Raw genomic sequence first — 27625 nt, forward strand, 5'->3', positions numbered from 1 at the left:
TCCATATAAAGATTGCATTATGCACACAATTCTGTTATTAGTATATATTTCTTTATTTAAGGGCTATTGCAGTATAAGTCATTCATAGGGAGTCACAGCATCATAACGCAAACTGCCCCAAATATATTTGTGTGCAACATCATGATGGAAATAGAAAGTAGCGGGACTTGCTTGCTTCATGATATCATGCCATGTGTTTTGTAATTCTAATGTCCTTATGGTTAGAAATGATATCTATTTTGCTGTGTCTGAAAGTTTTGGTCTCCATAAATTTCACATTTTCTTTCAACCATCCAAATGGTTGGCAGTCTTCATTGCACCTTATGGAATCAAATTGCATGATTTTAGTTTGTGTGGCACGAAAGAGTACTGCCTGAATTTTCTTCCCAAAACCAGAACCCCAAATTCTTATATTACAAGCAAATACTATATTTCCCTGAGAATGGATTTTTCCCAAATGATTTAATTTTAAAAGAGAAGTATAATCTTAGTTTTTTTGAGAATATGAGCATTCTTTCTCCACCCCGTAATATTTTTTAAAATCATCTTAAATTCAATGTCATATTTCTTTTGAAAATAGAATAATCTATATTTCTCCATTCTATGGATTATTTTATGCTAAGGTCAATTGCCTCTAGCCATTGGCCAAAATACAATAGTAAGGAAAATCATATCTCCCAAGATCTTAGCAGATTTTAAATGCCATGCAGCAAAATGGTCACTTACTTAACTATGGCACCTTCTACACAGCTGCTAACATCTCCTCTGAAACCATAATCAACATCTGAGTGTCCTCACTTGTCCCACTGAATATCAGGTCTGATCAATTGTGAAGCACTAAAAAGTGACTGCTATCTGATATCTCACCTCTTCTTTTTATGGGAGGGAGGGAGGGAGGGAGAAAAGAAGGAAAGGAGGAAGGCCCACCAGTCTATTGGTCACTGCATGGGGAGAACAAAATTGCCTCTTATAGCAACTAGAGAGCAATCGTTATTTTATTTTTTTTTAATTTCTATTTTGTCTTTAACAACTTGTTTTGCTTACTTGTGCATTGGCTACATACAGTATGTATAACTGTTCTCTTTTTTAAAAAATATACTGCTATAACTCTACCAGAGTAGTCATGATGTTGCTATTTACAATGGTACTACATGGACGCCTTTCTGTAACTCAGTGGTTCTCAACCTGTGGGTCGGGACCCCATTTGGGGTCGAATGACCATTTCGCGGGGGTCACCAAACCATGCTGTCCGCCATTTTTTCCCTTTTCCCTAGCTGTCCTACTCCCTCTTATTGGTGGCCACACCCACTTGGGGGTCACCACAACATGGGGAACTGTATTATGGGGTCACAGCATTAGAAAGGTTGAGAATCACTGCTGTAACTGATCTGTGACTGGAATCTCAGCTCCATTCCAAGTGCTGGTAAATAACAACTGCAAATAGTTTGGTATACCCCCCTACATGGTAAAATGGGGTGGATAATAGGTTGTTGGGCACAGAAAGCCATCCAATCATGTTGCAATGGAATGATTATATGTTTCCCCCTATTTTTGGATGGGAATTAAGGATGGGAATGGAATCAGGATACCTCTGAGATGCAAGTCCTCCATTGTTAGCTTAAGTTAATCCAAGACATCATGTTGGGATCTTAGGGCAAATTAAGTTTAAGGGTAGAAAGACTAGTATCTTTCTTCTTATCATTCTCATCTTTAGTTTTCCTCAAAATGGCAACTTGGGGCATTTTTCTATTTTGTGGAGATTTAGATGGGAATAAAAGGTGCTTTCTACTTCCCAATGCTTGAACAAAAGAAATCTGAAAAGTGTAACTATGCATTCTTAGGTGGCTAGACCAGCTGTCTGCCTGTTATGGGTTCCCCATCTCTGCTGTAACATTTAGAGAAAATAGGCATTCTGTCCACTGCATCTGAAACATTTTCTGAGCAGTTCCCTGAGAGTATTATGATTTTTTTGTAAAGAAGTGTAAGTAAAAGAAATTAGAAAGTAGAACATGCTAAAAATGAGAGACAGGTGGTAAGAGGCAACTTCTCTAGGTTAGAATGAGATGTTGTTCCATTTTTTCTCCCAAAGGATCTTTTTGTATTGACCGGGGAGGGAAAACAAAGAGACAAATCATTTATCCTTGGCCAGTGACCAAATACAACAATCAAGATGGTTTCCCCTCTGCAGAGAGATAGAGATGAATTGAAGAGCTTCATGGGAGATTCGATCCTGATCCAGAGAATTCCAAGGAGCTGTTCTCCAGGGCTCCATAGCCATTTAACTTGACCATCTTGAAAGAATTGGGAAAGTTAGAGAAGAAGGTAGGGCGAGAGGGGGTGAAGAGGTGGTTGATTTCCATAAATGTCTTGTTTTTAGTCTCAGGGATGATGAAATACACATACAGTGCAACTAGAAAGCAGATAACGCAGAAGACCAGGTAGCAGAAATCACCAGCTGACATCTGAGAAAGGAACAAAGTTGGGTCAGATGAGGCTAAAAGAAAATGGCACTGGCATTCCCCACTGCCCATCACTTAATCCAGCCTTCCCCATTTGGTGGCCTCCAAATATGTTTAAATTACAGTTCTCACAATTCTCAATTAGTACGGCAATAACAACATAGGTTACGAGAGGGTGAATTGGACCAATACAGAAAGAAACACCATTAGTATGTTGAATTTTTAAACTTATTTCCCTCTAACTCAGGGGTCCTCCACCTTGGCCACTTTAAGACTTGTGGAGTTGAAGTCCACAAGTCTTAAAGAGGCCAAGGTGGAGGACCCCTGCTCTAACTGACTCTTTTGTGCAGGCTGGGGAATTCTGGGAGTTGAAGTCCACAGGTCTTAAAGTTGCCAAGGTTGGGGACCCCTGCTTTAGTGCATTATCAACACAGTTGAGGAATCTAGGAAATTCTCTTAAATCAAGTCAAATAATTAGTCCATCTCGCTTGGTGTCAATTATAGAGATAATTATAACTCTTTGGGAATCACAAGTGGACAGGGGTTTTTTCCCCAGCCCTGCTTACTGGATGCCCAGAAATGATGTGCCATGACCAGCTCAGTTTTGTGAGAAATTCTCTTCTTTGAGGATGACTAACTTGTCTTGTGATTCCCAAGACGCTCAGTGAAATTTGCAATGCCAGATTTGGAAAGATGGAGTCTTTGCTTCAGGACTAACTTTTTTTATATAACTATTTTTATTGAGTTTTATAAAGGTAATAAAAGGATAGGGTCAAAAAGGATAAGATAACGGGAAACATACATGTAAGCTTCAGGAATAACTTGATTGGTGCTCCACTACCATTTTCAGCTTGGTTAGAATGCAGACAATTAGTCCAGATATTATATCCTGTCCCATATCAGCCCCAGCCAGAATTGTCTATGATGAAGTACAGTATGCTTGATATTGCAATTTTCCAACTGGGGGTTCCATTTACTACCGGTAGTGGGGTTGGGGCATGTTTCCACACCTAAATGCTCTGCTCCACCTGTTGACCTACTAACAATCCACAACTGCAGTTGTGCAGGCCAATATACTGAGTGGACATAGTGTGTGAAACATTATTGTCAGGGGAGGCAATCACAGCTCCCAGACCTATGTTACCTGCAAGAAGGGAAACACAAAGCCGACAGTGAAGTTCGAGAGCCAGTTGAGGGACCCACCCACAATATAAGCTGATGGCCGATGTGACTGCTTGAAGAGTTCAGCTGTCAACAGAAATGGGACTCCAGCTGTCAGAGAAAAGAATGCGCTCAGTACTAAGTAAATTAGCCAGGGTCCTACCTTACCTGGCTCTTGGGAGGAAAAGTGCTTGAATCAGGCTGAAAACCACCTGCTGATAAAACTGGGAATGAAGACAGAATTTTGGAGGGAGAGTAATATAATTGCATTGCTGCACCGCAAGTAGGATGTCAGCCTAGTTGCTAAGGCAACAGTGATATGGTTATTTTCCTCTTTGTCCCTCCCCCACAGCACTTTCACATGTTTGAGTCATCCCTTCAGTAGCTGAAATTACAAGCCCTTTTCAAGGGGCACGAAGTGTCCCAAATTGTAAGTGTCCTTATGATTCAGTTTAGCTCCACATTCAAACATATAACATAATGCTGATACCTTTAAGAAAAGTGTTGCCCTGGATTTTGACACCACCCTTTGACCTGGTACAAAAGAACTGCCCTCTTTCATCAAGCAGCAATTTAAACAGTACACCTGCTTTTTAGAAGCACAGAGTACTGCTTCCTAAAATGGTTGCAGGTTTTTTTTCCCCAAGCTTTAATAAAAAAAATTCTACCCATGAAGTATTCAGAAAAAACACTGAATGAGCATTGCTTACAGATCACCCAGAGTGGGAAGAGAGATATTTTTATTTTAAAAGTCAGATTCATCATTGTTTGTGAACAATGAGCCATTAAAATCCTAATTAAAGATGTAATTACAGTGAATAAATTCTTGGCCGACAATGAGTTATGGATTTGTTAGAGGCTCCACTAATACATCAATTGGGTAAACCAGCATCCACCTCGTCCATCATATTAAGAGTGCTCTGCATTTGCCTCTTGGTTAACAGCATGCGGAGAAATTGCCTCTGCAGCATAAAATAAAGCAGTAGCAAAACTTAGAGAGGCAACTGGTATCTTGACCACTTCAAAGGCAAGGTGTTATTGTCTTGAGCTCCTGAACAAAGGTGTGATAAAAATCAAATAAATAAAATCAACAAATGAATGAATGAATGAATGGCAAGATATGTTTGCCTTGTTCTCCTGAATGAAAGTATTCTAGAAATATAATAAATAAATAAAATGAATGAATGAATGATAATGCTGGTTATATAAATTTCTACATTGTCCCACTATGCCTGATCTGGTAGTCCAAAACTACACAATTAAGGTTGTATTATCCCAATGTTAACCAATTCTAAATGCATTTAACAAAATCCTATTCAGGACAATGCACATAAAATAAAACTTGCCATTATTCATTCCATCTCTTCAACATACCAATTTATTGAACATTTTATTAATTCCTTTCTTATTCTTCTGATGCATGGTAATATAGAATAAAAGTTTTGAAATCTTTTTATATGTCAGATACTTTTCCCTACTCCACAAACTTACCTGGTCCCATGCAGAATCCTGCAATGATTCCAATCACAAAAGCCACACTGATGTAACGCATCCAGGACACACTTGCCTGCAAAAATGACATCCAGTTGTTGGAATTTGTTCATGTAAAATGGAAATAATTACTTTTCTCTTAATCACAAATCCCTAAATCTCCTACAATTCCAGTTCTGCATCTAACTATCCTGTCCTCCTATTTTATCCTCCTGTTTTGTAACTCAGCTTTTCACATTAATATGAAATATTCATATTAAATTAATATTTCAGAAATGGTATGATTTTTTTCCATATCCTCAATTGTGCTCACTTTGATTTCACAATATTTTGCATTCATCCACCAGGCTGGGACCAAAGCTACTTTATTTTTCTGTTTAGGTTTTAAGATAGAAAAAAAAAAAAGCCAGCTCTGTGAGCTTTTACATGCACAAAAAGTCACTACTGTCATCTCTAAAACCACAGCCTGAAGTGACAATCAGATTCAAATTAGATTACTAGGTACAACTCTGTGCACAAAGATGTTTTTACCTGAAGCACCAGGGACAGGGTGATGCCAGCACAACAGATGCCCATAAAACAGAAGCCCACTATGAGGAGTGAACGACGTCCCATCTTTTCAATGGTGAAGCACTACAGGAGAAGAATGGGCGAGAGAAGGATACCGGTGGTTAGGTTTTGTGTTTCTAATGTGTGTGAATACACTACAAAAGTCTGATGGCTTGCATTTTTAAATTCATTGACGTAATTTGCCCATTTTGAACTCCAGCACAGATTGAAAGAATTTTTTTTTCACATTCTGCTCTTTTCTGAATTTTGCAACGAAGCTCTCAAATTTAAATATATATATAAATAAATAGATTTGGGAAATATCCAAAATGTTTTATCTATTAGAGAATATTGCATATAAAAATAAAAGGAAGTTTTCTTGGAAATTAAATTGCAGAATTTTGGGGGGCATTTTTATATTTAATATTGAAAGGACATGATTACTGACTGCTTTGACCATAATTACATAGATACAGTACACACCAGGCAAGCATACTGGGAGGACATAAAATGCTGCACAGAGTTATTGCTAAACAGAGTACATTGAAGAACAACTATTTTGTGCCATGCAAAAGAGCTAGAATTTCAGCCTCTAAAATTCTACTTTTTTTTTCTACAGTTAGGTAGATACCAAGATCTTTTAAAAGAACAATGGGACCACTGAATCTCCTGAATGAAATATTCTAGGATCTAATATGCTTACTCCCTTAAGTATAATGCAGTAGAATCAGGTGGGAAGGGAAGATTTAATTGCAGAAGTAGAAGTGAAAGGAACATTAAGGGAAAGTGACTATTTAATGCTAGAGTTCTTTATTTTAAGGGAAACTGAGCATAGTCCTGTGAGTATCTTGGATTCCAAAAAAAGTATATTTTAATAAACGCAAAGCAATTATAAGTCGGATCCCATGATAGGAGAACTAATGGAAAAAGGATCTCTGGAGGGCAGAAGTTCTAAAGCAAGAGAGACTACAAACAATTCCAAAAGGAGAAATATTGGATAGCAAAAGCAGCAAATGTGACTAGTGAAAATAGTCAGGAAATAGAAAGAGGAACAGATCACAAAGGAGCAGATAGCTAATCCAGAACTGCAGGCTATTGTTAACTAAGGAAAATCTCAGATTGAAATAAGGCTAGGAGAGGATTCTAACAAAAAAGATTTCTTTAGATACATTTTAAATAAATGGAAAAGGAAAGAATGAGCTACTTAATGAAAAAGGCAAAATGCTAACAGGTAACAAAGAAAAGGCAAAATTATTCAGTTGCTACAGAAGATAAGTTTTCCATCAGGAAATTGTTCAAAGCAGGATAAGAGAAAGGACTGAATGCTTGATTGATCAAACATCTGATTCCAAGCAATGGAGAGTTTCCTTGAGCAAGTAAGCTGTCTGACCTTCCTTGAAGAAAGCAATAGTGTAGCCCTTCCTTAAGATGCCATCACTTCTCTGGCACTTCCCACCTGCAAGGCTAGCTAAAATGGGTTCAAATATCTCACCTTCATGCTGGAAATGTAAAATAGCAATTGGATCGTATTACCATATGTGGTGGGAATGCTCAAAGGCCCGTGAATATTGGAATAGGATACGAAGTTGGCTGAAAGATATATTAATATTGGACTTAGAGTTAAAACCTGAACTCTTCTTGTTGGGAATAACTACAGAGAAATACAATAAGGGAATAATCTATCTGCTGTTACACATCTTGACTGCAGCTAGGCTTGCGTTTGCGCAAAAATGGAAGAGCAAAGAAATCTCCACAGAGGAAGAGTTACTATATAAAATATTAGCATGTGCGGAAATGGACAGGCTCACAATGGTATTGAAAGACAAATGTGGATCAATTTATTTTGAAACCTGGGATAAATTTTACTGCTGGAGGGATTCGAGGAGGATGGTTGGGATTAAAGATTAGCGTTAAGATAGAAATATATGTTATTTTAGAATAAGTACTGTATAAAAAAACTTAGATGTATAATTATAGATGAAGAATCGATTGTAAAATGTGGAACAACTTGATAAGAATGTATATACTGGAATGTCACGTTACATCCAATGTTTTTTAATTGTATTATAAATAAAATTTTGTAAATAAAAAAAAAGATGCCATCACTTCTCATATGCTAGTCATTTCTTGCTTGGATAATGCAATGTGTTCCGCATGGGGCTACCCTTGGAGTCTACTTAGATGCAACTGCTGGTCCAGAATGCAGCCACTTTAGTTATGAGTGCATCTCAGTTTGTCCATGGGAAATCATTACTTTGCAAGTTGCCATGGTTACCGATTGGCTTCTAGGTAGAATTCAAGGTGCTAGTTGTCGTCATAAAGTTCTTCATGTATCATATCATGGATATCTATAGGACCACCCATGTCCAATTGATTTTGCTCATCTTATAGAGCTGGTAAACTGACCACGTTCCATGTCCTAACAATAAAACAGATTTGATGGGACCTCATGGATACACCATTCCCCTCTAATCCACATGGCTCTGACCTTGATGATTTTTAGAATGCCTCAAAGAGTTGGTTGTCAGGCAGGCTCTTAATTATCCTATGGATATTTTAGTTTGGGAGATGTTTTCTTATATGTGGTGTTTAATTGTTTTGCTTTTAAAATGTGTTGATTAATTTACTGTATATTACCAAGGCTGTTTTGATGATGAAGGCCTTTATCATCTAGAATCTTATTTGGCATTGTGCAGAGTCCACTTGGATTTACTGCATATGGGAAATAAATTGCATAAATAAATGGTAAACATTATGAGTCAGTTTAACCTTCCAGTACCACATAAATTACATCCGGGATACTGAAGGAACTAGATGGAATTCTGGCCAAATAGTTATGTATTATTGAGGAGGAATGGTGAAATGCTATGTGACAGTGGGAGAGCAAATCCCTATCTTTAAAAGATCCAGCAAACTATGGATCAGGCAGTGAGTTCAGTATCTGGGAAGTTCATAGATCATAAACTGATTAATCCTAGGCACCTTGAAAACAATGTATTAATTACCAGAAGTTAGTATGGATGATTAAGCGTATCTCATTATTTTGATCAGATAGTATTCTTAATAGAATGTGGGAATCTATATTATTATAATATAGCTTTATTTCAGCAAAGCATATAACAAAATACTCCCTATATGCTGATTAGCTAGTTAATAAAATATGGGCTGGATGGCATGACACTTAAGTGGTTACATAATTTAATTGTTTGAAACTATGAATCATGCTCATCAATAGATCCTCATCAAATCTGAGAAATGTATTGAATGGGAGTGCCTGCAAGAATAAGTCATGGATATTTTACTCTTAAAAATGTTTTGTTGGTACAGGAAGTCCTTGACATACAACCATTCATTTAGTGAACATTCAAAGTTACAACATGACTTGTGATCATTTTTCACACTTATGACCATTGCAGCATCCCTATGGTCACATGATCAAAATTAGGATGCTTGGTAACTGACTCATATTTATGACCATTGCAGTGTCCTGGGGTCATGTAATCCCCTTTTGTGACCCTCTGACAAGCAAACTCAATGGGAAAGCCAGATTGACTTAAAAACCATGTTACTAACACTTAACAACTACAGTGATTCCCTTAAAAATTGTAGCAAGAAAGGTCATAAAATAGGCAAAACTCACTTAACAACTGTCTCACTTAGCGACAGAAATTTTGGCTCAATTGTGGTTGTAAGCTGAGGACTACCTGTGTTAAAAATTTAATTGAAGTGGTGCAGGGAATATTTACAAAATCTACAGATAAAGAGATACAGAAGAATATAGGAGTAAAAATCTAAACAGATTAATAAGCTAGAGACCTGACTTGAAAACAACAAGATAAAATTGATCAGAGTCAATTATAAAGTTCTTCACATGAAAACCATCTTGGTATATATTTTGACTATTTCTAGGCACTACACCAGACATGTCAAACTTGTGACGTCACGTGAGTTTGCACGACGTATCAGAACTTTTTCCCCATTGCCGGCAATGGGGTAGGCACGGTTTCCTCATGACGCGTCCGGCCCACCTCTGCACTACACTATACAGTATAGATTGTTAATATAGAGGCATACTGGAACAGGTTCAGAGAAAGGCAATGAAGATAACCCTAGGAAGGCACCAAGTGCTTCTGACCAACTGAAGAAGCTTCTTGGATGAGAAATGAAACATCTTCAACAGAAAACAAAGTACAGTTGCCATTTGAAAAAGCACCTTTGGGTCTCTATTATTTGTGTTGTTCTAGTATGACAATAAAGATTTAATTCCTAAATGTAGTTGCCCAAGCCTTCTGCCTAGTTTGTGCCTGCATTAGGGGAGTCTGACAGCTAAAGAGAGGTATGAAAACATTCTTTAAATACCTGAAAAATGTCATATGGAGGGTCAAGATTTGCTCTCAACCAATCTGGAGTGCAAAACTTGGAATGACAGGTTTAAGTTATAGATTCCAAGTGAATATTAGAAAATGTTTCAACAGTAAGAACAATGAAGTGAGTTGTCCAAAGTTGTGGTGGCAAAAAGTCAGAAAGAGTCTGATGGCATTTTCCCCAGCAAACACATTTTTGAAAAAAGTATAATCCTGATCTCCTTTTACTGCCTCAAGCAGAGGCTTGACAGTCTTTTACCTGGGTTGCTTTAGTTTGGAATCCTGCAGTGAAACTGGAGGTAGTGGTGTGGTGTGGAGGTATTAGACTTGATGGACTAAATAGATTTCCCAAGTATGATCTATGAAGCTAAAAACAGCCGGGGCAGGGAGGGGGAAAGGAGAGAGTCCTATTTGATTAGAATTGATGGAAAGGGACTGAGAGGTAGGGATCTGTAGATATATCCCTGGAAGAAAAGAAAGCCTAGACCACAAACTTGACAATTTTAAGGCATGAGGACTTCAACTCCCAGAATTCCACAGCCAGCAACGCTGGCTGTGGAATTCTGAGAGTTGAAGTCCACATGCCTTAAAATTGTCAAGTTTGGGAAACACTGGCCTAGACAATTAGAAATGGCCTCTGGCATTATCCCACTATTGGGAAGGGATGGGGGGGGGGGGGAAGCTGATAGAGTAAAGGAGATATCCTGGGATGCTGAGTCTATATTGCCAAGTCGGGGGGGAAAAAGCTGCCAGAAGGAAGCCAAAGCAGAGAGGCTGCTGACAGCAGAAAAAATGCCTGTAATTTTATAACCAACCTCAGTGCCTCCATTGGGGGCCATTTTTGTTGGCACTCAGGAGCAATCAGGCTGATGGAGTGATGAGGCTGCCAGAAGCAGGCATTGCTGATGGGCAGCAAAGACAGTCAGTGGATGGAAGAGCTACGGGTCTGTGTAAGAGGGAGAGAGGTGTGGGTCAAACACAGGCAGCCCTCCTGGCCCAGCTGAAAAGTTGTCTCGACTCTGCTGAAATCTGGGATCAAAAGACTAGCAGCTGTTAAATTAGACTCCCCTATTATAATATTGGGTTTTCAGTAATTTATACCTCTGCTGTAGCAAAATAAACAAACCAAATTCCCACAACAGGCATGCTTTTATATTGGGATTACTAGAGTTCTCCTCCAAGTTTCTCAAATATTCCAACTCACATATTTCTAGAATCCCATAGCTTAATATTATTTTGTTCATCCAAGTTTATTTCCCTAGTTGTCCAGCTTTCCCAAGCTGGCTGAGAGCCCTGGGAATTATAATCCAAACAAATATAGAAGACATCAGGTGTAAAGGCAGGATTAATCCAAAGATCACCTAAACAGCATTATTTTTAGGGCGAGACATTCTACCCTTCACTCCCCACACTTACGCCTATTAAGCCAGCAACAACCTCAATAGCACCAGTGCCCACGGTAGTGTAAGGGATATCAGGATCGGGAATGCCAGCATTCTCAAATATAGCATTTGTGTAAAACCAGATCTGTCAATGAAAAAGCAAAGATATAAGTATGTGTTGGTCTGAGTAGTTTTCATAATTCTTGGGAAGTTCATCCTAGGAACAGCTCATCAGAAATAGTTTTAACAATGCATCTATTCAGTTTTGTTAACATGGCCTTGCACCAGCATTTCAGGGTTTCAGCAGGAATCATACAAATTTGTACAGCCTGGGAAGTGAACATGAGACTTTTACATGCAAAACATACGTTGCGTTACTGCGCAATGGTTTTCTTCCCTGATATAATACTAATATCTGATTATATTTCCTAATATAATACTGATAATAAGTGATAAAGGAGCTGAAATGGTGTAATAATTAAAAGACTGGAATATTTCCCTTTCAAAGAAATATTGCTACAATAATGGGATCTGTTAACTGAGAGCCAAGATGGGGTAGGGGGTGCATAATAAGATGTAAGCACATTGTGAAAATATGAACAGGGAAAAATGCACATACCTTCTTTCACAAATACAATGTTAGAATTCAGAGAGATTTACTGAAACTAAATGGGAAAGCTTCACAAGAAAAGCATCTCCTCACTGAATACAACACGAAAGTACTTAACATATCTGAGTTACAAAATTCCAGATGATCACTAGATAGCTGTAAAGAGTTATATAAGCAGCCTAGACTTGGTAGTCTTGCTATTGTGAGAAATAGAGCTGAACAACATGATCTCTTAGTCTTATTCTGTTGGCCTCTTACGTTCTTATATACCATAAACTACATTTTCAATCTTTGAATACAAATCAGTGGAGCTTAATTAAAACAGTTTGGGACTTTGGCCAACCTTACCTAGGTTTGGAAGCTAATTAGGATTGGGAGGTTGGAAAACATTCTCAAAATATCCCAACTCATTTCTAAAAGGTTGCTTAAAAAGCTACATGGGTATCAAATCGCCAGGATTTGACTTTCAGAAGAAGAGACCTATCTTTACTTACTAAAAGTTTGTGGAGGAACATCACTCTAACTTTGTTTTGTATTGAAGTTTTGGAAATAGAAAAATTGTTCTAGCACACAAAGTTATTGTGAGAATGACTACTTATTTGAAATATACAATGTAAAATGGATTAATAACTTTGAGCTGAACAAGCTCTTCTCAGCTATCTCTCTGATCTCTTAATGGTCAGTGGTCTATGCTTTTCTTTCAGCATAGAAAAGTTTGAAAAATTAGAAGGGGACCTGAGAAAAAAGTTTAAAGAAGGAAAGAGGAGAGACAGGTCATAATCCACTTGATTCTGAAGTTACAGAAGGTAAAAGAGGATTAGCAACACCATATAATTGTGACTGCACTCTATTCCCAAAGATTATGACCTAGCACACTAGTTCTTACCGCATCAATTCCAGAGAGCTGCATACCCATGTTGATCACTACTACAGACAGTACTTGCCATCGCACAGAATGATCTAAGAGTAGTTGCCATATAGATATAGATTTCACTGAGGCGAGCGATTGCTTTTCTTCCTCTATCTCCTCAATGGTATCCTGCACATTATGTTTACCAAGGAACCAGCGTAATGCTGTAGGATGAGAACAAAATGTTAGTCTACCTTCCAGAGCACTGAAGGATGGGGCAAGGGACAACCCATGGACTGAATGCAACCTCCAAGGTTTTCTGGACCTAAGTGACAACATCAAAATCATTTTCAAAGGGAAGAGGCAAAGGTTGCAATCGTCAAGGTTATATCTCTGGTTTGAATGTAATATATAATAATATGCAAATTAATATAGAAATATGCAGATTCATTTTGATATATTTAATAAAAATATGTTGCTCATAAACTGTGAAATTCTTACAGCTCGTCAAATTGGTGACCTTCAGATATGGATTTCAATTCTTACAATTCCCAGCCAGCGAAGGAGCTGAAACCGTAGGAATTCATAACATCTGGAAGGCATCAGTTGGGAGGTGGGGGCCTGACAGAATTTATATTAATGTTGAGCCCATCATTTGTGGCCTTCTCTGGGAAAAAAATAGGTGTTCTTGAACTATAGAATTGAACAGGTCCACTTGGATGACCATGGGCCAGTCACCTTCTCTCAACCCAGGAAGGAAGCAATGGCAAACTACTTCTGAAATTGCCAAGAAAACTGCAGGGACTTGTCAGGTCTGAGAACTGGACATAATTGAATGAAAGGGGGGGGACTACAACCACCATTTCATGGTCAGAGGTTGCTCTTTGACTGAGTGAAAAGCTTAGGGCCAGGAGAGCAACTCCATAGGATTTCATTTACATCACTACTAACTCTCTCTCTCAGTGTGTGTGTGTGTGTGTGTGTGTGTGTGTGTGTTTGTGTCTTTGTCTGTGCATGTGTGCACGCATGTGTATCACATTTATGATAATTCAATATAAATATAATTGGTATTAATTTTATATTTATATAACATAAAAATTATTTCAGTAAATAACTGTTACCACTGAGGCCAAATCAAGCAATCTTTTTGGAGTTGCCAAAATGCATTATTAGAATGACAAAACTTTTAAAGAAGCTGTACTTGGCTTTAGTAGAGAAAATATGTTGCCATTTGAAGTATTGTTAGGCGATAAATTAATTATGTTGCATTTTCATGTGTTGAGTGATGTATTAAAAAGATGCAAAGGGCACCTTAATTACCTGAGAGCCAAAATGAGAAAATGGAGCTAAATTATACTACATATTATTGGCTGAAATCCCTAATATGTCAGTTAAATTTAGGAGCAGGAGTAGAGATTCAGTATTAGACTCAGACACAGAAGTCAGTTAGATTACTCTGAGACACCTTTGGGCTGAGAGAATTTCACTGGATGGCTGTTGTAATAGAGAGTTGTGAATGCCAGCTTGAAGAAGAAATATGGGGATTTTTTTATCTATTTAAAAGGCTTCTATGTCATTACAACTCAAAATGGTTCATGGAAATAATATCAATATTAGTCAGAGAAAAACAACAAAAACTTTTCTGACAAACTGGAAACTTATATGGACTTTTGCTGAAACAAAAAAATGATATGATGATTTATGGGTTTTAAGATTAAAAGATGTGGATTAAATGAGAGGCTGAAGAAACTTGTAGTTGAAGAGGAAGGTGACATTGTAATTATCAAAAAGAAAGTTGGAAGTAATTATATTTCATTTTCTTTCTTTCTTTCTTTCTTTCTTTTTCTTTCTCTTTAGATTTGTTTTTCCTCTATATAAAATTCTTAATAAATATAAAAATAATACCAATGCAGTAACAGCAATATAAGAAAACATAACATACCCATAATAATTACATCCACATAGAAAAATCAGTCATAATTATCTTTAACCATTGTCAATACCCTAGTACCTTAGATCATCAGAATCTAATATTCCATCTTAGGCACTTTCTATCACTCCTGTCTAAGTCACCAAATGCTCCTAGAAGAACCTGATTTTCCCAGCCTTCCTAAGTATTAGGAATATGGGGCAGATCTTTTATCTGGTAGGAGAAAATTCCAAAGATGGGGAAGATCCACAAAGAACGTTCACTCCTTGCCACTCTTCTGGAGGTAGAAAAAATCAGTATAGCCTTGCAGCCTGTGCCTCAAAAATTATTCATACTTCTGGCCTTTATCTGTGAGGTGCTAACACATCTTTGAGACCGGTAAGCCAGGAAGATGCAAGTTAATTTAATTTTTCTCCAACTTGGCACTCCCTAGAAATGTTGGACTATCACTCCCAGTCTCCAGAGTCAGTTGAAGAAGATGAGTTTAGCACTTAAGATTATAAAAACCAGAAGCTCTTCAAAAAGCACAATCTTGACATTTTTATTTTGTTTCGAATGTAAGAGTAATGGAGAGGAGATCCAAAATATTGTACAATGTTCAACTGATCAGATAAGTTAATACTTGGTGTTCATAACAGTAGAAACAACAAATTAAAGTATAAAGCCCAAACCCCTTTCAGTATTTTGAACTTCCTCCACATGTTCTTATTTCAAGGATATTTATTTCAGTGGGCAATATTGACCAAGGAGAGAGAGTTAATGGCAGAGAAGGCAATAAAAGTAATATTCTGTTCCTGATCCTCTCTGGAAGATGTCCCTAGATACTTGTCAAGTTTTCACCTGGATCTGGTCATGGTAAGAACAGATGAGGCCCAGTGCAATCTCTGTCCCTACTTGGCATTGCTTGGGGAAGAGGTAGTAGCTTACCTTCAGCAGCTCCATGGACATTATTTTTCTCAATAAGCAAGTAACGAGGGCTTTCAGGAAAACAATTCAGTAGCAAGAGCTGCAGAAAAGCAGGAACCACCACTACAGAGAGGAAAAGAGGCCAGTAGGCATCCTAGAAAGAAAAGCCAAACAGAAGTGAAGAGTAATCCACATGTTCACTTGTTTGTTTATTAACATTGGCTCCAAGAAAAGAGAACATGTGCTGTAGATAGGTGTTCAATATTTTTGCATCTGATCAGCTTTCTTTCTATAGCTTCTGCCCTTCATCTCCCTTCATGTTTCTCATGAAGTGGATAGTATGATTAGATTATTGGAAAAGTGGGTGCATAGGTAGAAAGTAGAGAGGGCAGAACAGTATTATTTCTGGCATGTGAAAAACAATGGTCTCAAGCAACTGCTCAAAGCCAGAATGAAAGACTGTATTTAACTCACAGGCACATATGCATTACACAAGAAATAAACAGCTTGATGAGCAGAAACATTGGGACGCAAAGGGCTTTGTGAACTACTTGCAGAAGCTCTGTATGCTTGGAGAAGCAGGCAGCATAGAGAAACAGATTGGGCTTCAAGGAAGCCGAATCCATTTACCTTATTTAAACCAGCGGGAGAACAACTGTGGGATAGAAAATGGTGCTCTTGCCATTTCTTCAGCTTAACTTTCCGAACAGCAGAGGGACTGCATTCCATTGGGTGCCCTGCCCTCACTCATTTCATCCAGAAAATGAAAGTATAGCATTTACCTCCCCCAAAAGCTCTGGAAGGCCTAGGACTTGGGCAGAGAAGACCCCCAGACAGATGAAGGTGCTTGGAACAAGGCCCAGAAATCCCCGTAGGTTCTTTGGGGCAATTTCTCCCAGGTACATGGGCACCACACTGAGACAGATGCCTGACAGAAGGATAGAAAAAGAAGAAAGATGATGAATTTCCAACATGTTTATATTTAGCTGATATCTTACAGTATTTGATATTTTAATCCCCTTCTCAAAGCCACCTAGAGTTTCTTGTGATTGAGGTGGCATTCAAGCTGACAAATGAATAAACAAAATAAATAATTAAAAAGTCAGCTTTACAGTAAAAAGATAAAAATGTGACACCATTATAATTAGTTCATTATGGCATGACATTTCTTGGGAAAACAACCTAATTCAGACTGTTTATGAAATGAATCTGCAGTCAATTACTTAGGAATAGGGTAGGGTTTTTTTAATGGCATGAATTCAATTCCTGAATTAAGAAGGTGACATTTTTCTTTTCATTTCAAGACAAGCACAACAGGGAACTTTATTTGCAAATGAAATAGCTAGCTTGGCCTTTTTCAATCTGCTGTCCTTCAAATTGGGCCATAGTACCCATAATTTCTAGCCAGTATCTCATATCACCTGGGAATTTTGGAACCTGTAGTCCAATATATGTGCAGGGCACTAAGATGGAAAAGGCTATGTAAATGCTATTTTGTAGTGGTTGCCTATTTTCTGGTTTCCAGAAGGTACACAGCCCCAAAACCAGCATGAGGGGTAAGAGAGAGAAAAGGGATTATTTTCCATCTAATTCTGAGACCTGCACATTTGTTGCATTTATGCCCATTGATTTGTCAATCATTTATTATTATGCCTATAACAATCATCTTTATACTATTTAGGACTGCTTTCGCTCAGAATGATAATTTTGTTTACTTTCTTAACTAACTTTGCATTTGCGTAATGACATTCCTATGTATTATAACCACTGAGAAATCTGGTGCAATGAGGGGCGGAGGGGGGGAACCAGACATAGGCTGCATATATCTCTCTAAATTCTGTAGTAGTTTGTAGGTTCAATAAAAATATTCCAAAACCACAATGGGATTAAAAGATCAATGCTTCTATAATAACATTGCAAAAACCAATTCATGTACTTGACTTGCTTTATGGAAACATGAGGGAGAAAGCATATCAATGCATATCAATGGTCTCTGAGCTTGGTTTTTTTCTTGCAAACATCTCATTACCCAAACTAGGTAACATCATCAGGACTAGCACTGATGATATTACCTAATTTGGGTAATGAAATATCTGCAAGAAAACAACTAAGCTCAAAGACAACCAAGGTCCCCTCATTTCAACCCTGAGCTACAAATATTTTCGTTTATTAATGCAGCAAGATCCTACCAGAATGAATCCCTATAATGAAGCGCCCCAAAATGACCATTTCAGGGGATCCCAAGTAGCGGCTGAATCCCATTAACATGCCAGCCAACAGAACAAGAAAGTTGCTACGGACCAAAGTGCCATTCCTGGTAACGAAAAGACAAAAAAAAAATAATTTTTCTCATATTTTTCTCTTTTCCTTCTGCCTCCCCAAAATTGTCTCACCATAACCCTTTTTCTTCTTTATCCTAAAAGACATTGGCATTCCCCCTTCTTAATTCTCATGAGGACTATTTGATTTATCAGATGGAATGAGAAATAAATTGGCCAGCCAAACAATTCACTGTACGTGCCTGAAGCTAGTTTAATGAGTCTGATACCAAAAACTTAGAGTAAAAAAAGAAGAGCATAAATACAGACATTTTTCTTATGACAGCATAAATGATTCAGAGAAACTTTAAATTGAATGCAGGGCATGACTGAAAGATGGGCAAAAAGGAATGGGTCAGGCTTTTCTTTGTATGTCAAGCTGATTAACTCAATTATCTATTTAATTATTTTCATTATTTAAAATCCACCTTTAACAAAATGAAGTTCTAAAACAACCCAAGGACAATAAAAATGCTCATTTATCTTGAAAATTAATAAACAGAAAATATATTTAAATACTTTAATGTAATATAAGCAAGTTTTCTTATCCTGGTAACTTTCTTATGTGTTGTTCTACACCAGTGGTTCTCAACCTGTGGGTCGGGACCCCATTTGGGGTCGAACGACCATTTCACGAGGGTCGCCAAACAAGGCTGTCCGCCATTTTTTTCCCCTTTTCTTTGGCCACGCCCCTGGCACCCGGTGATGTATAAGTGGTTGGGGGTCACCACAACATGGGGAGCTGTATTATGGGGTCGCGGCATTAGAAAGGTTGAGAACCACTGTTCTACACTCTACAGCAAACATCATTCACAGGAAGGCTAATGGGGATATTATCCATGCAGAATGAAAATTGTATAATCTAACACACTTGAGTGGGACCATCAGATTAGAAAAAAATTATCCTAGGTGTGGCAGTGAGCTTGCTATTATGTGTAGATTTCAGGGTACATCAGGTATTGTTGCTAGCTTGCATGTTCTATGTATAATTGAGAATCACTACCTTGTTTTTATGTATTTATTATTACATTTACTGCTCACCCATTTTACCCCAAGGTAACTCTTGTTGGCACAGCTCTTACCTCCCATACTGAGTGACCAGTATTCCCACAGGAAATGACCCCACCAAGCCTCCCAGGGCAAAAATGGAGACAGTCAGGGAGTACATGAGAGTGAGAGGTCCTTGAGCCAGGCCTTGCCCATAGCGTTGGTACCATGTTGCATTATAGAAGGCTTTGATGTGCTGCAAAAGGAGGGAAAGGGGGACCAATAAAGAGAAGATTGTCACAATCCTATCTCCACATTTACCATGGTCAATTTTCACAATGTCTGGGTCAGCTGAAGGCCAGTAATGCCTGGAGGGGGTAATATCAATCAAAACACTTTAGTACTGAAAAAAAAAGAAGAGAGCTAGCTCTCTTGTTAAGGTCAGGAAATGGAAAAGGCTTTCTGCCAGATCAGTGATGGGAAATCTAGATTGTTTCTGAATTGTAGCTTTGTCAACCCAGTCAACAAAGTCAATGATGAGAAACATTGGGAATTATAACTCAAGAACAATAAGTCAATCCATTGTACCCCTGCACTGTTCTGCTTGTTTAAGAGAAAAATAATTTCACTTTCCACTTTCTATTTGTCTTACCGCTGCTGGAGAGTTTACCACAGCCAGATTGAAGCCATACAATGTGGATGATCCAAATGATGAGAGGAGTGTCACAGCAAGAAGTGGAAAGGTGAGATGCTAGGAGAGATAAATAAGAAAAGTCAGATCAGAAAAGGAAATATATTATATGATTTCTCAAATGTCTAGTGACATCTTTAAGAGCCATTGTAAATACGTTTCCTCAAGTCTTATGCCTTTTAGATAAGATGGCATTAGAACTCCCAGAATTTCAACCAGCTGGATCAAATTGTGCTGATGCTGGAGATGGGAAAGACAGAAGATATTACTTGAGGAAGATCTGTTCAAGTCATTATGATGGATTAATCTAAAATGGCACCAAGGATGTATTTCCTAGGTTGGTTATTATAGAATCTTCAACAATAATTTAAAAAATGAGAATCAGCAAGGAAGGAGGGAACTGATTTCCCAGTATACTTTGATTCTATACTCTGACAATGGAAAACATGGACAATAACTTACAAAATATGCCATTTTCCCTTTAACGCTAGCACTGACTAGAACAGGAATAGGGAATCCGTGGTCCTCTGGAAGCTGCCATATCTTGCTGCATTGAGTACACTAGCTGGGCTTGCTGACAGTTACAATTCAACAATATCTGGAAAGTCACTGGATCCCTCTTTGTAGTGGCAAAACCCATAGAAGTCAACTAGAAGAAACTGTTGTTGATATGTAGGTCTTCTACTTTACACAAGGCAAAATAAATCTGCAGGAGGGATACCTCTGTAAGTTCCTTTCTCGGAAACTAGAATGAGGAAACTTTTAGACCATTCAAAGTAGTTGAAGATGATGGCATAGCAATTAGATAGTACAAAATATCTCAGAGGGAAGAATCCAAATTTATTCACAGATGGATATTGATCCACAATGGGAATTAGGGATGCCTCTAGTCCAGTGGTTCTCAACCTTTTTAATGCCGTGACCCCCAACCGGTCGTAAGTCAAGGACTACTCAACCAGTCATAAGTCGAGGACTACTCAACTGGTGCAGAACCATTTACAGAATGGGACTTTTGGTGGGCTCAGCAGGGCAGAGACAGCCTGGACAATTCCTATTGGCTTTTGAAAGCCAATAGAATTAGACTCTATTCAAGAGAGTCTATTCTATTGGCTTTCAAAAGCCAATAGAATAAAAGGGAGTAGCACAGCTAAGGAAAAGGGGAAAAAATGGCGGACTGCGTTGTTTGGCGACCCCCGTGAAATGGTCGTTCGATCCCAAGTGGGGTCCCGACCCACAGGTTGAGAACCACTGCTCTAGCCAGTCTGTAAATAGAATTTTTCCATCGTAGCTAATGCTGAACATTGAATTTTGGACCTAGAGAAAATGGACACATGCTGACTAAATCTTAAATATCATGGCAATAGATTGTATTGCATATTTAGAATGTGATATTGGTAAAATATCTTAGGTAGAATAAACAATTCTTTAAATATCTCTTGTTATTTTAACCAAATGGATTTTCCATCTCTGCCATCTTAATTCTGATTTTTAATCACAAATCATACTGAAAAAAAATCCAATCATAAACATACACTATGAAGGCAAAACAATATAAAAAAGGATCAATGCTTCAAATCTCAGCATCCAAGAGAAAAAAAGAACTATGGGATATCAACTGCATAACTGTACAATAGATTAGCTTGTGCTCTTGCGTTATCCTTAAAGTTTTCTGGAAAACCATTTTTCACTTTGTGCTGGAAAGGTAATAGTGATGAGGCAGGCGGGTGACCTTGGAGGGAGCCCTCTGCAACAGGACCTGCATGATTAGGGTTCTCTCTCATTCCCACCATTACACTTCAAATGGCTAGAAGACGTGGACCTGATCCTCAGGACGAAGCTAGAAAAGTAGAAGTCACTACTTTGAATTGGACCCCAAAATGAGGAATAAATAATAAGAAAGATGTATTCTTTCTAGTGAAATTTCTGGTATTTGTAGGATCAACCAAGTGCTCATCAAAATACACTGAATAAACTAAACTAGATGTTACAGATACTCCTCAACTTATGATTGTGAAGGAGTGTGCCCATCATGGCTATAAGTTGCGATAGTTGTAAAATGAGCCACTTATCTGACTAACCTGATTTTATGACCTTTTTTACAGTAGTCATTAACTGAACACTATGGACAAAAAATGATTACCGTGATCCTTAAATGAACCAGTGGTTTGCTATGACCCAGTTTTGCCAAAAATAACTTTTTTTTTCAAAGGTTTTGCTTCCTAAAAATCATTTGGTGATTATGATTGTTGTTGTTGTTGTTAATTGCGAAGTCGTGTCCAACCCATCGCGACACCGTGGACAACGTTCCTCCAGGTCTTCCTGTCCTCTACCATCTTATGGAGTCCATTTAAGTTCACACTACTGCTTCAGTGACTCTATCCAGCTATCTCATTCTCTGTCATCCCCTTCTTCTATTGCCCTCAATCTCTCCCAGCATTAGGCCCTTCTCCAGTGAGTCCTTCCTTCTCATTAGGTGGCCAAAGTATTTGAGTTTCAACTTCAGGATCTGGCCTTCTAAAGAGCAGTCGGGGTTGATCTCTTCTAGGACTGACCGGTTTGAATGCTTGCAGTCCAAGGGACTCGCAGGAGTCTTCTCCAGCACCATAGTTCAAAGGCCTCAATTCTTTGGCGCTCAGCCTTTCTTATGGTCCAACTTTCACAGCCATACATTGCAACTGGGTAAACCATGGCCTGGACTATACGCACTTTTGTTGGCAGGGTGATGTATCTGCTTTTTAGTATGCTGTCTAGATTTGCCATAGCTTTCCTCCCCAGGAGCAAGCATCTTTTAATTTCTTGGCTGCAGTCCCCATCTGAGGTGATCTTGGAGCCCAGAAAAATAAAATCTGTCACTACCTCCATTTCTTCCCCATCTATTTGCCAGGAATTAAGAGGGCCGGATGCCATGATTTTGGTTTTCTTAATGTTGCGTTTCAAGCCAACTTTTGCACTCTCCTTCTTCACCCGCATCAAGAGGCTCTTTAGTTCCTCTTCACTTTCTGCCATTAGAGTGGTATCATCTGCATATCTTAGATTGTTGATATTTCTCCCGGCAATTTTAATTCCAACTTTTGATTCATCTAGCCCTGCCTTTCTCATGATGTGCTCTGCATATAAGTTAAATAGGCAGGGTGACAGTATACAGCCTTGCCGGACTCCTTTTCCAATTTTGAACCAATCAGTGGTTCCATGTCCAGTTCTCACTGTTGCTTCTTGACCCGCATATAGGTTTCTCACGAGACAAATGAGATGGTCTGGTACTCCCATCTCTTTAAGAACTTGCCACAATTTGTTGTGATCCACACAATCAAAGACTTTTGCATAGTCAATGAAGGAGAAGTAGATGTTTTTCTGGAACTTCCTAGCTTTCTCCATGATCCAGCGTATGTTGGCAATTGTGATTATGATAGACCCCTTCAAACTGAACATAAATATAATTTCAAAATGACTTTATCATGTAAGAATCTTAAGAAATATGAAATTAACTTTTAATGGCTATAATGTATTTAATCACATAATGTTTCTGACACACCGCATGAATTCAACAGGGCTAAAAGAGTTTTTCTACTGATTTTTATTTGTACTCAGTATCTGATGCAACTTGCTGCTGTGTCCAACAATAATCAGCCAGCACTGATGGATTCCAGTTGCCCTGATACTATTTTCCATTATGGCAATGAACTTTTCACCATGTTCATCATTGACTGCATCTAATTTTGGGGGAAAGAAGTCCAAATGTCAGTGCAGAAAATGAATCTTCAGTGCACTTCATGGTCTTGTATGCTGTAAGAAATTTGTCAACTAGCTGAATGTAGTTTGGTGCTCTGTAGTTGCCAAGAAAATTCTCAATTCTCAAATGCTTTCCAGGAGATTTTCTCTAGCCCCATCAACAGATCGTTCGAGCTGCTTGTCATTGATGCCTTCCTTAATCTTTGCATCAATTATTATTGGAAACATATGTCTCAACTAACAAAAACCTTCACCTTCCTTGTTCATTGCTTTCACAAAATCTTTCAGTCCACGTTTTATGTGAAGCAGAGGCAAACATTTCTTTATTGGGACAACAAGCGGTTCATGTGCCACATTTTTCTGTCCTGGAACCAAATTCTTTTGGAATGGCCATTTCTTCATAAAGTAATGTAACTCTCTTGCATGGTTGTCCCATTTGCATATGTAACAACAATCCTTGGTATATAGAGCTGCATTCCAAGGAGCAGAGCCACTATTTTTAGATCTCCGCAGATATTCCAGTTATACCTGGTATACTGGATCTGCTTCAACAATACTTTCATGTTTTCATATGTTTCTTTCAGGTGTAAGGCATAGCCAACAGATACATTGTACATTGCCATTGTGTAGAAACAGAAGATTTCTATAAAATGGTATGCGATAGGTTACATTACAGTTGTTTTTGTGATTAGCATCCAAAAGTCCTTAAGACAGATCCAAATGTGTTCAGGAAGCAAATTCTTTGCTGTCCAGTGAAATCAGCGATATAAGCTCATGAAACACAGTCTTGTGATGTGAGACACTGTGAATGGCTGTAAATGTGGGCTGGTTGCTGAGTGCCCAAAATTGGCCCATGTGACCAGGGGTAGGTGGCCATCGGAACTTTGGAACTAGGGAGTTCCAATGTAAGTATCTCCAGGGAGGCCTATCATAACTTCAAACATTGTTAAATGACCAGCCATAAGTCAAGGGCCACCTGTACCATACCATGAGCAACAGTGACATTATTTCCCTTCTCCAGTGCACTCAGAAGCCATAAAAACCTAAGCTGGTAAAAGGAACGCCTGACTAGAGGATCACCCAAGAGTAGTTCTAAATTGTTAGCCAGGCTCTGAAAAGCAAAATGCAGCTCTCTATTTAAAATAGGCTGTATGTTGCCCCAGGTCAACTGGTGATATTTCAATACTGTATAGTATTTAACCTTTTGGAAAGAAGGAAAAGATTTATAATGAGAAGAAATGGAAGAGAATGTCACAAAAGGAAGAAATCTTTAAACACATTTAACTAACACAGAACACTGGACAGAAAGAGAAGGGTCAGCTAGTAGACAGGGGCTTAGCTATTATTTGTCAGGAAATATAGAGAGGCAGTATGTTTTGTAACATGTGTTTTATATCACCCAACTTAACACCACTGAAATTGCTGAGAAACCTCTAGCACCTAAGATAGACTTCTTCAGTGAAAGCTGTTTTGGAAAGGAAACCAATTTTTTTTTTCTGGATGGATCCCACACACATATACTGGAAGGGTGAGGATATTGTAAAGTGGGGGGGGGCATTAGGAAAGGGTTGATTATGCTTGTAGGTATAGGAGCATGCAATTCAGTCGAAGAGAGAGAATTAGTAAAGATGCAAGAAGACAAAGGAATAAGATGATAGAAAGAAAAATGATTTCTTCTTGCCTTCCTTAATCTCCTGAAGTTTTGATTTAATTTTTTCATGCTTGCACAATATGTCAAACCACCAAATCATTACTATGTGCATCCACCAGTCCAGAATTATATCAGTTTCCATTACAGGCAGCATGTTTGTGAGCTGCACAACAGAGCAATGTGGTAACCATTGAACTTGGCCAAGAATGAATGCACAGTGACAGATAATTGGAGCTACAGCTAATCAACATTCCAGGCTAAATGGTACCTATTAGGTTACATGAGTCCAGGCTTTACTTTCTTCATGGTTACCTATTTTATCCCTCAGTATTTGCTTCAGAACTCTTGGAAGTTCTTGAGCTATTAAAGTATGATAGTTTGGGTAAGAAAAGATCTCACCATCACCCATTGGCTTGTGGCAATTATTAATCAGCAATGTATACAAATTAAAAACAAAATTTCCTCCCAATGAGTGAAAGAAAATAAATAGGGGATGAATTTAAAACAAGGATGAATAACTTTCATTGAAACTCATTTCAATCAACCATTCAGCCAACTGTATGCAATGTGATTTGAAAAATCCCAAGGTTAGACATTATTTCCCAAAGGCCTACTTAACAGCAATACAAATACAAATTGTTATTTCAGAAACAGTGACAACTGCAATTGGAGAGATCTTAAAAGCTCAAATCTACCAAAATTTTGATTTAAAGTTTTTCAAGCTATATCTGGGAGAATGGAAAATTATTCCACACAATCCAGAACACGGAGTAGCTGGGAATATAATGATAGCCTGGATTCTTAGATAGGGTGTAATTAAAATTGCAGCTGACTTCTTGAAAGATGCCAGATCTTAAGACCACTCCTCCTTTGAAAGAAAGAAAAAACCTTTAGGCTTGTGGCAAATAAAAAAAGTTTTAAAAAAATCACTTACCCTTGTAATCTTTCTTGGGAATGCAGAAGGAGGGCTGTTGTCCATTTGTGAAAGATAGTCCTGATTTTATGACTTGATAATGTGATATAAGCTTGGTAAAAAGAAGGGGAGTTGCCTGATTGTGAGCTGCACAGTCATTTCAATAAGTGATGAATAGAACTTCTCAGGAGAAAAGGAAAGATGAAGACAGAAAAAAATAATAGAATCTGTAAAGAAAGTCCTAGCTCAAGACTGGGGCTCCCTGGCTCTGCCAAATGACAATCAGGAAGGAAAAGTTATTTACTATGGAGCCAAATTAGTAAAGGATTGGTATAAGAAGAAATATGTAAGAGTTGGAGGAAAAGTTCTCTTTTAGATAACTTAATAAAAAGAGAACCCAATCACATGATGGAGAAAGCGAATCTTATTAGGTATTTGGAACTGCCCAGTTCAGAGCACAATTAGCTATCTCTGTGCTTGGATGATAGCTGGTGCAAAGAGAAGAATGTATTGCAGCAGTTTTTTCCCCAAGACATTGCATAAATAAATATCAGATTCACATTCAAATCAACCAAGCTTGATTAAAACCCGCAGGAATACATGTTTAGTCTGATCTAAATAATGTTGCCAGGTTCTTTGTTACCATTTCTTGAAATCTGAGCATGTTTCTTGACCTGTTTCATTTTTGTATGATATATACAAACACAGTATACGTTCGTATAAATGGACCCAGGAAACTACAGACCAATCAGTTTAACATTAATACCTGGAAAGATCTTAGAAAAGATAATCAAAAAACAGATCTGCAAACAACTAGAAGCAAACAAAGTTATAACTAGTAGCCAGCATGGGTTTGTTAAAAACAGACCATGCCAAACCAATCTTATTTCATTCTTCAACAAAGTGACTAAACTAATAGACCAGCGAAATACTGCGGACGTAGTAATCTTAGACTTCAGTAAGGCATTTGATAAAGTAGACCACAACCTACTCCTTGATAAACTAAAAAAAGGTGGAATAGACAACATCACCACCAGATGGATCTGTAGCTGGCTGGCAAACCATACTCAATGAGTAGTCCTCAATGGCACTACATCCACATGGAGAGAAGTAAGCAGTGCGATACCACAAGGTTCCATCTTAGGCCCAGTATTCTTCAATATCTTCATAAATGACTTAGATGAGGGAATTGAAGGGGAAATCATCAAATTTGCAGATGACATCAAACTGACAGGAGTACCCAACACCCCAGAAGACAAACTCAGAATCCAAAAAAATCTTGACAAACTTGAACAATGGGCCCTATTCAAAAAAATGAATTTCAATGTGGAGAAAAGCAAAGTTTTACTTTTAGGCAGGAAAAAATCTAAGGTGCAAGTACAGATTAGGCGAGACCTGGCTCAAAAACAGCAATTGTGAGAGGGACCTTGGAGTCCTAGTGGACGATCACTTAACCATGAGCCAGCAGTGTGCAGCAGCAGCCAAAAAAGCTAATACAATCCTGGGTTGTATAAACAGAGGCACAGAATCAAGATCACGTGAAGTACCAGGGGAAATGCCCAAGCAGTTCCTCTCTCAAAATTAAAACATTAATATTATATACAATAAGACTATTTCTACTTTATCCGAACTAC

The 27625-nt window shown here is 38.2% G+C and overlaps 1 protein-coding gene across 1 annotated transcript; it reads right to left on the reverse strand.

Annotated features, from left to right (window-relative positions):
* Positions 1-1893: 1893 nt before the first annotated feature.
* On the reverse strand, positions 1894-26289 carry LOC120302579 (solute carrier family 2, facilitated glucose transporter member 5-like). Its single transcript, XM_039331188.1, has 12 exons — positions 26013-26289; positions 19660-19758; positions 19103-19263; positions 17892-18016; positions 16485-16630; positions 15724-15856; positions 12903-13090; positions 11441-11551; positions 5643-5744; positions 5112-5187; positions 3604-3731; positions 1894-2462 (listed from the first exon to the last, which is right to left on the reverse strand). The coding sequence occupies exons 1-12, from the start codon at positions 26055-26057 to the stop codon at positions 2214-2216; spliced, it is 1563 nt and encodes a 520-aa protein (XP_039187122.1). The 5' UTR covers positions 26058-26289; the 3' UTR covers positions 1894-2213.
* Between the last annotated feature and the right edge of the window lie 1336 nt (positions 26290-27625).

Source organism: Crotalus tigris, unplaced genomic scaffold, assembly GCF_016545835.1.
Source record: "Crotalus tigris isolate CLP2741 ecotype Arizona unplaced genomic scaffold, ASM1654583v1 scf7180000024434.2432810, whole genome shotgun sequence".
Classification (NCBI taxonomy): Eukaryota; Metazoa; Chordata; class Lepidosauria; order Squamata; family Viperidae; genus Crotalus; species Crotalus tigris.

Coding starts and splice junctions, on each gene's coding strand:
- LOC120302579 (XM_039331188.1), bottom strand. CDS start 26,057: ATGGACAACAGCCCTCCTTCTGCATTCCCAAGAAAGATTACAAGG. Junction 19,759..26,012: donor TCCCAAGAAAGATTACAAGG/GTAAGTGATTTT, acceptor TATCTCTCCTAG/CATCTCACCTTTCCACTTCT. Junction 3,732..5,111: donor AGGATTCTGCATGGGACCAG/GTAAGTTTGTGG, acceptor TTTCTCTGACAG/CTGGAGTCCCATTTCTGTTG.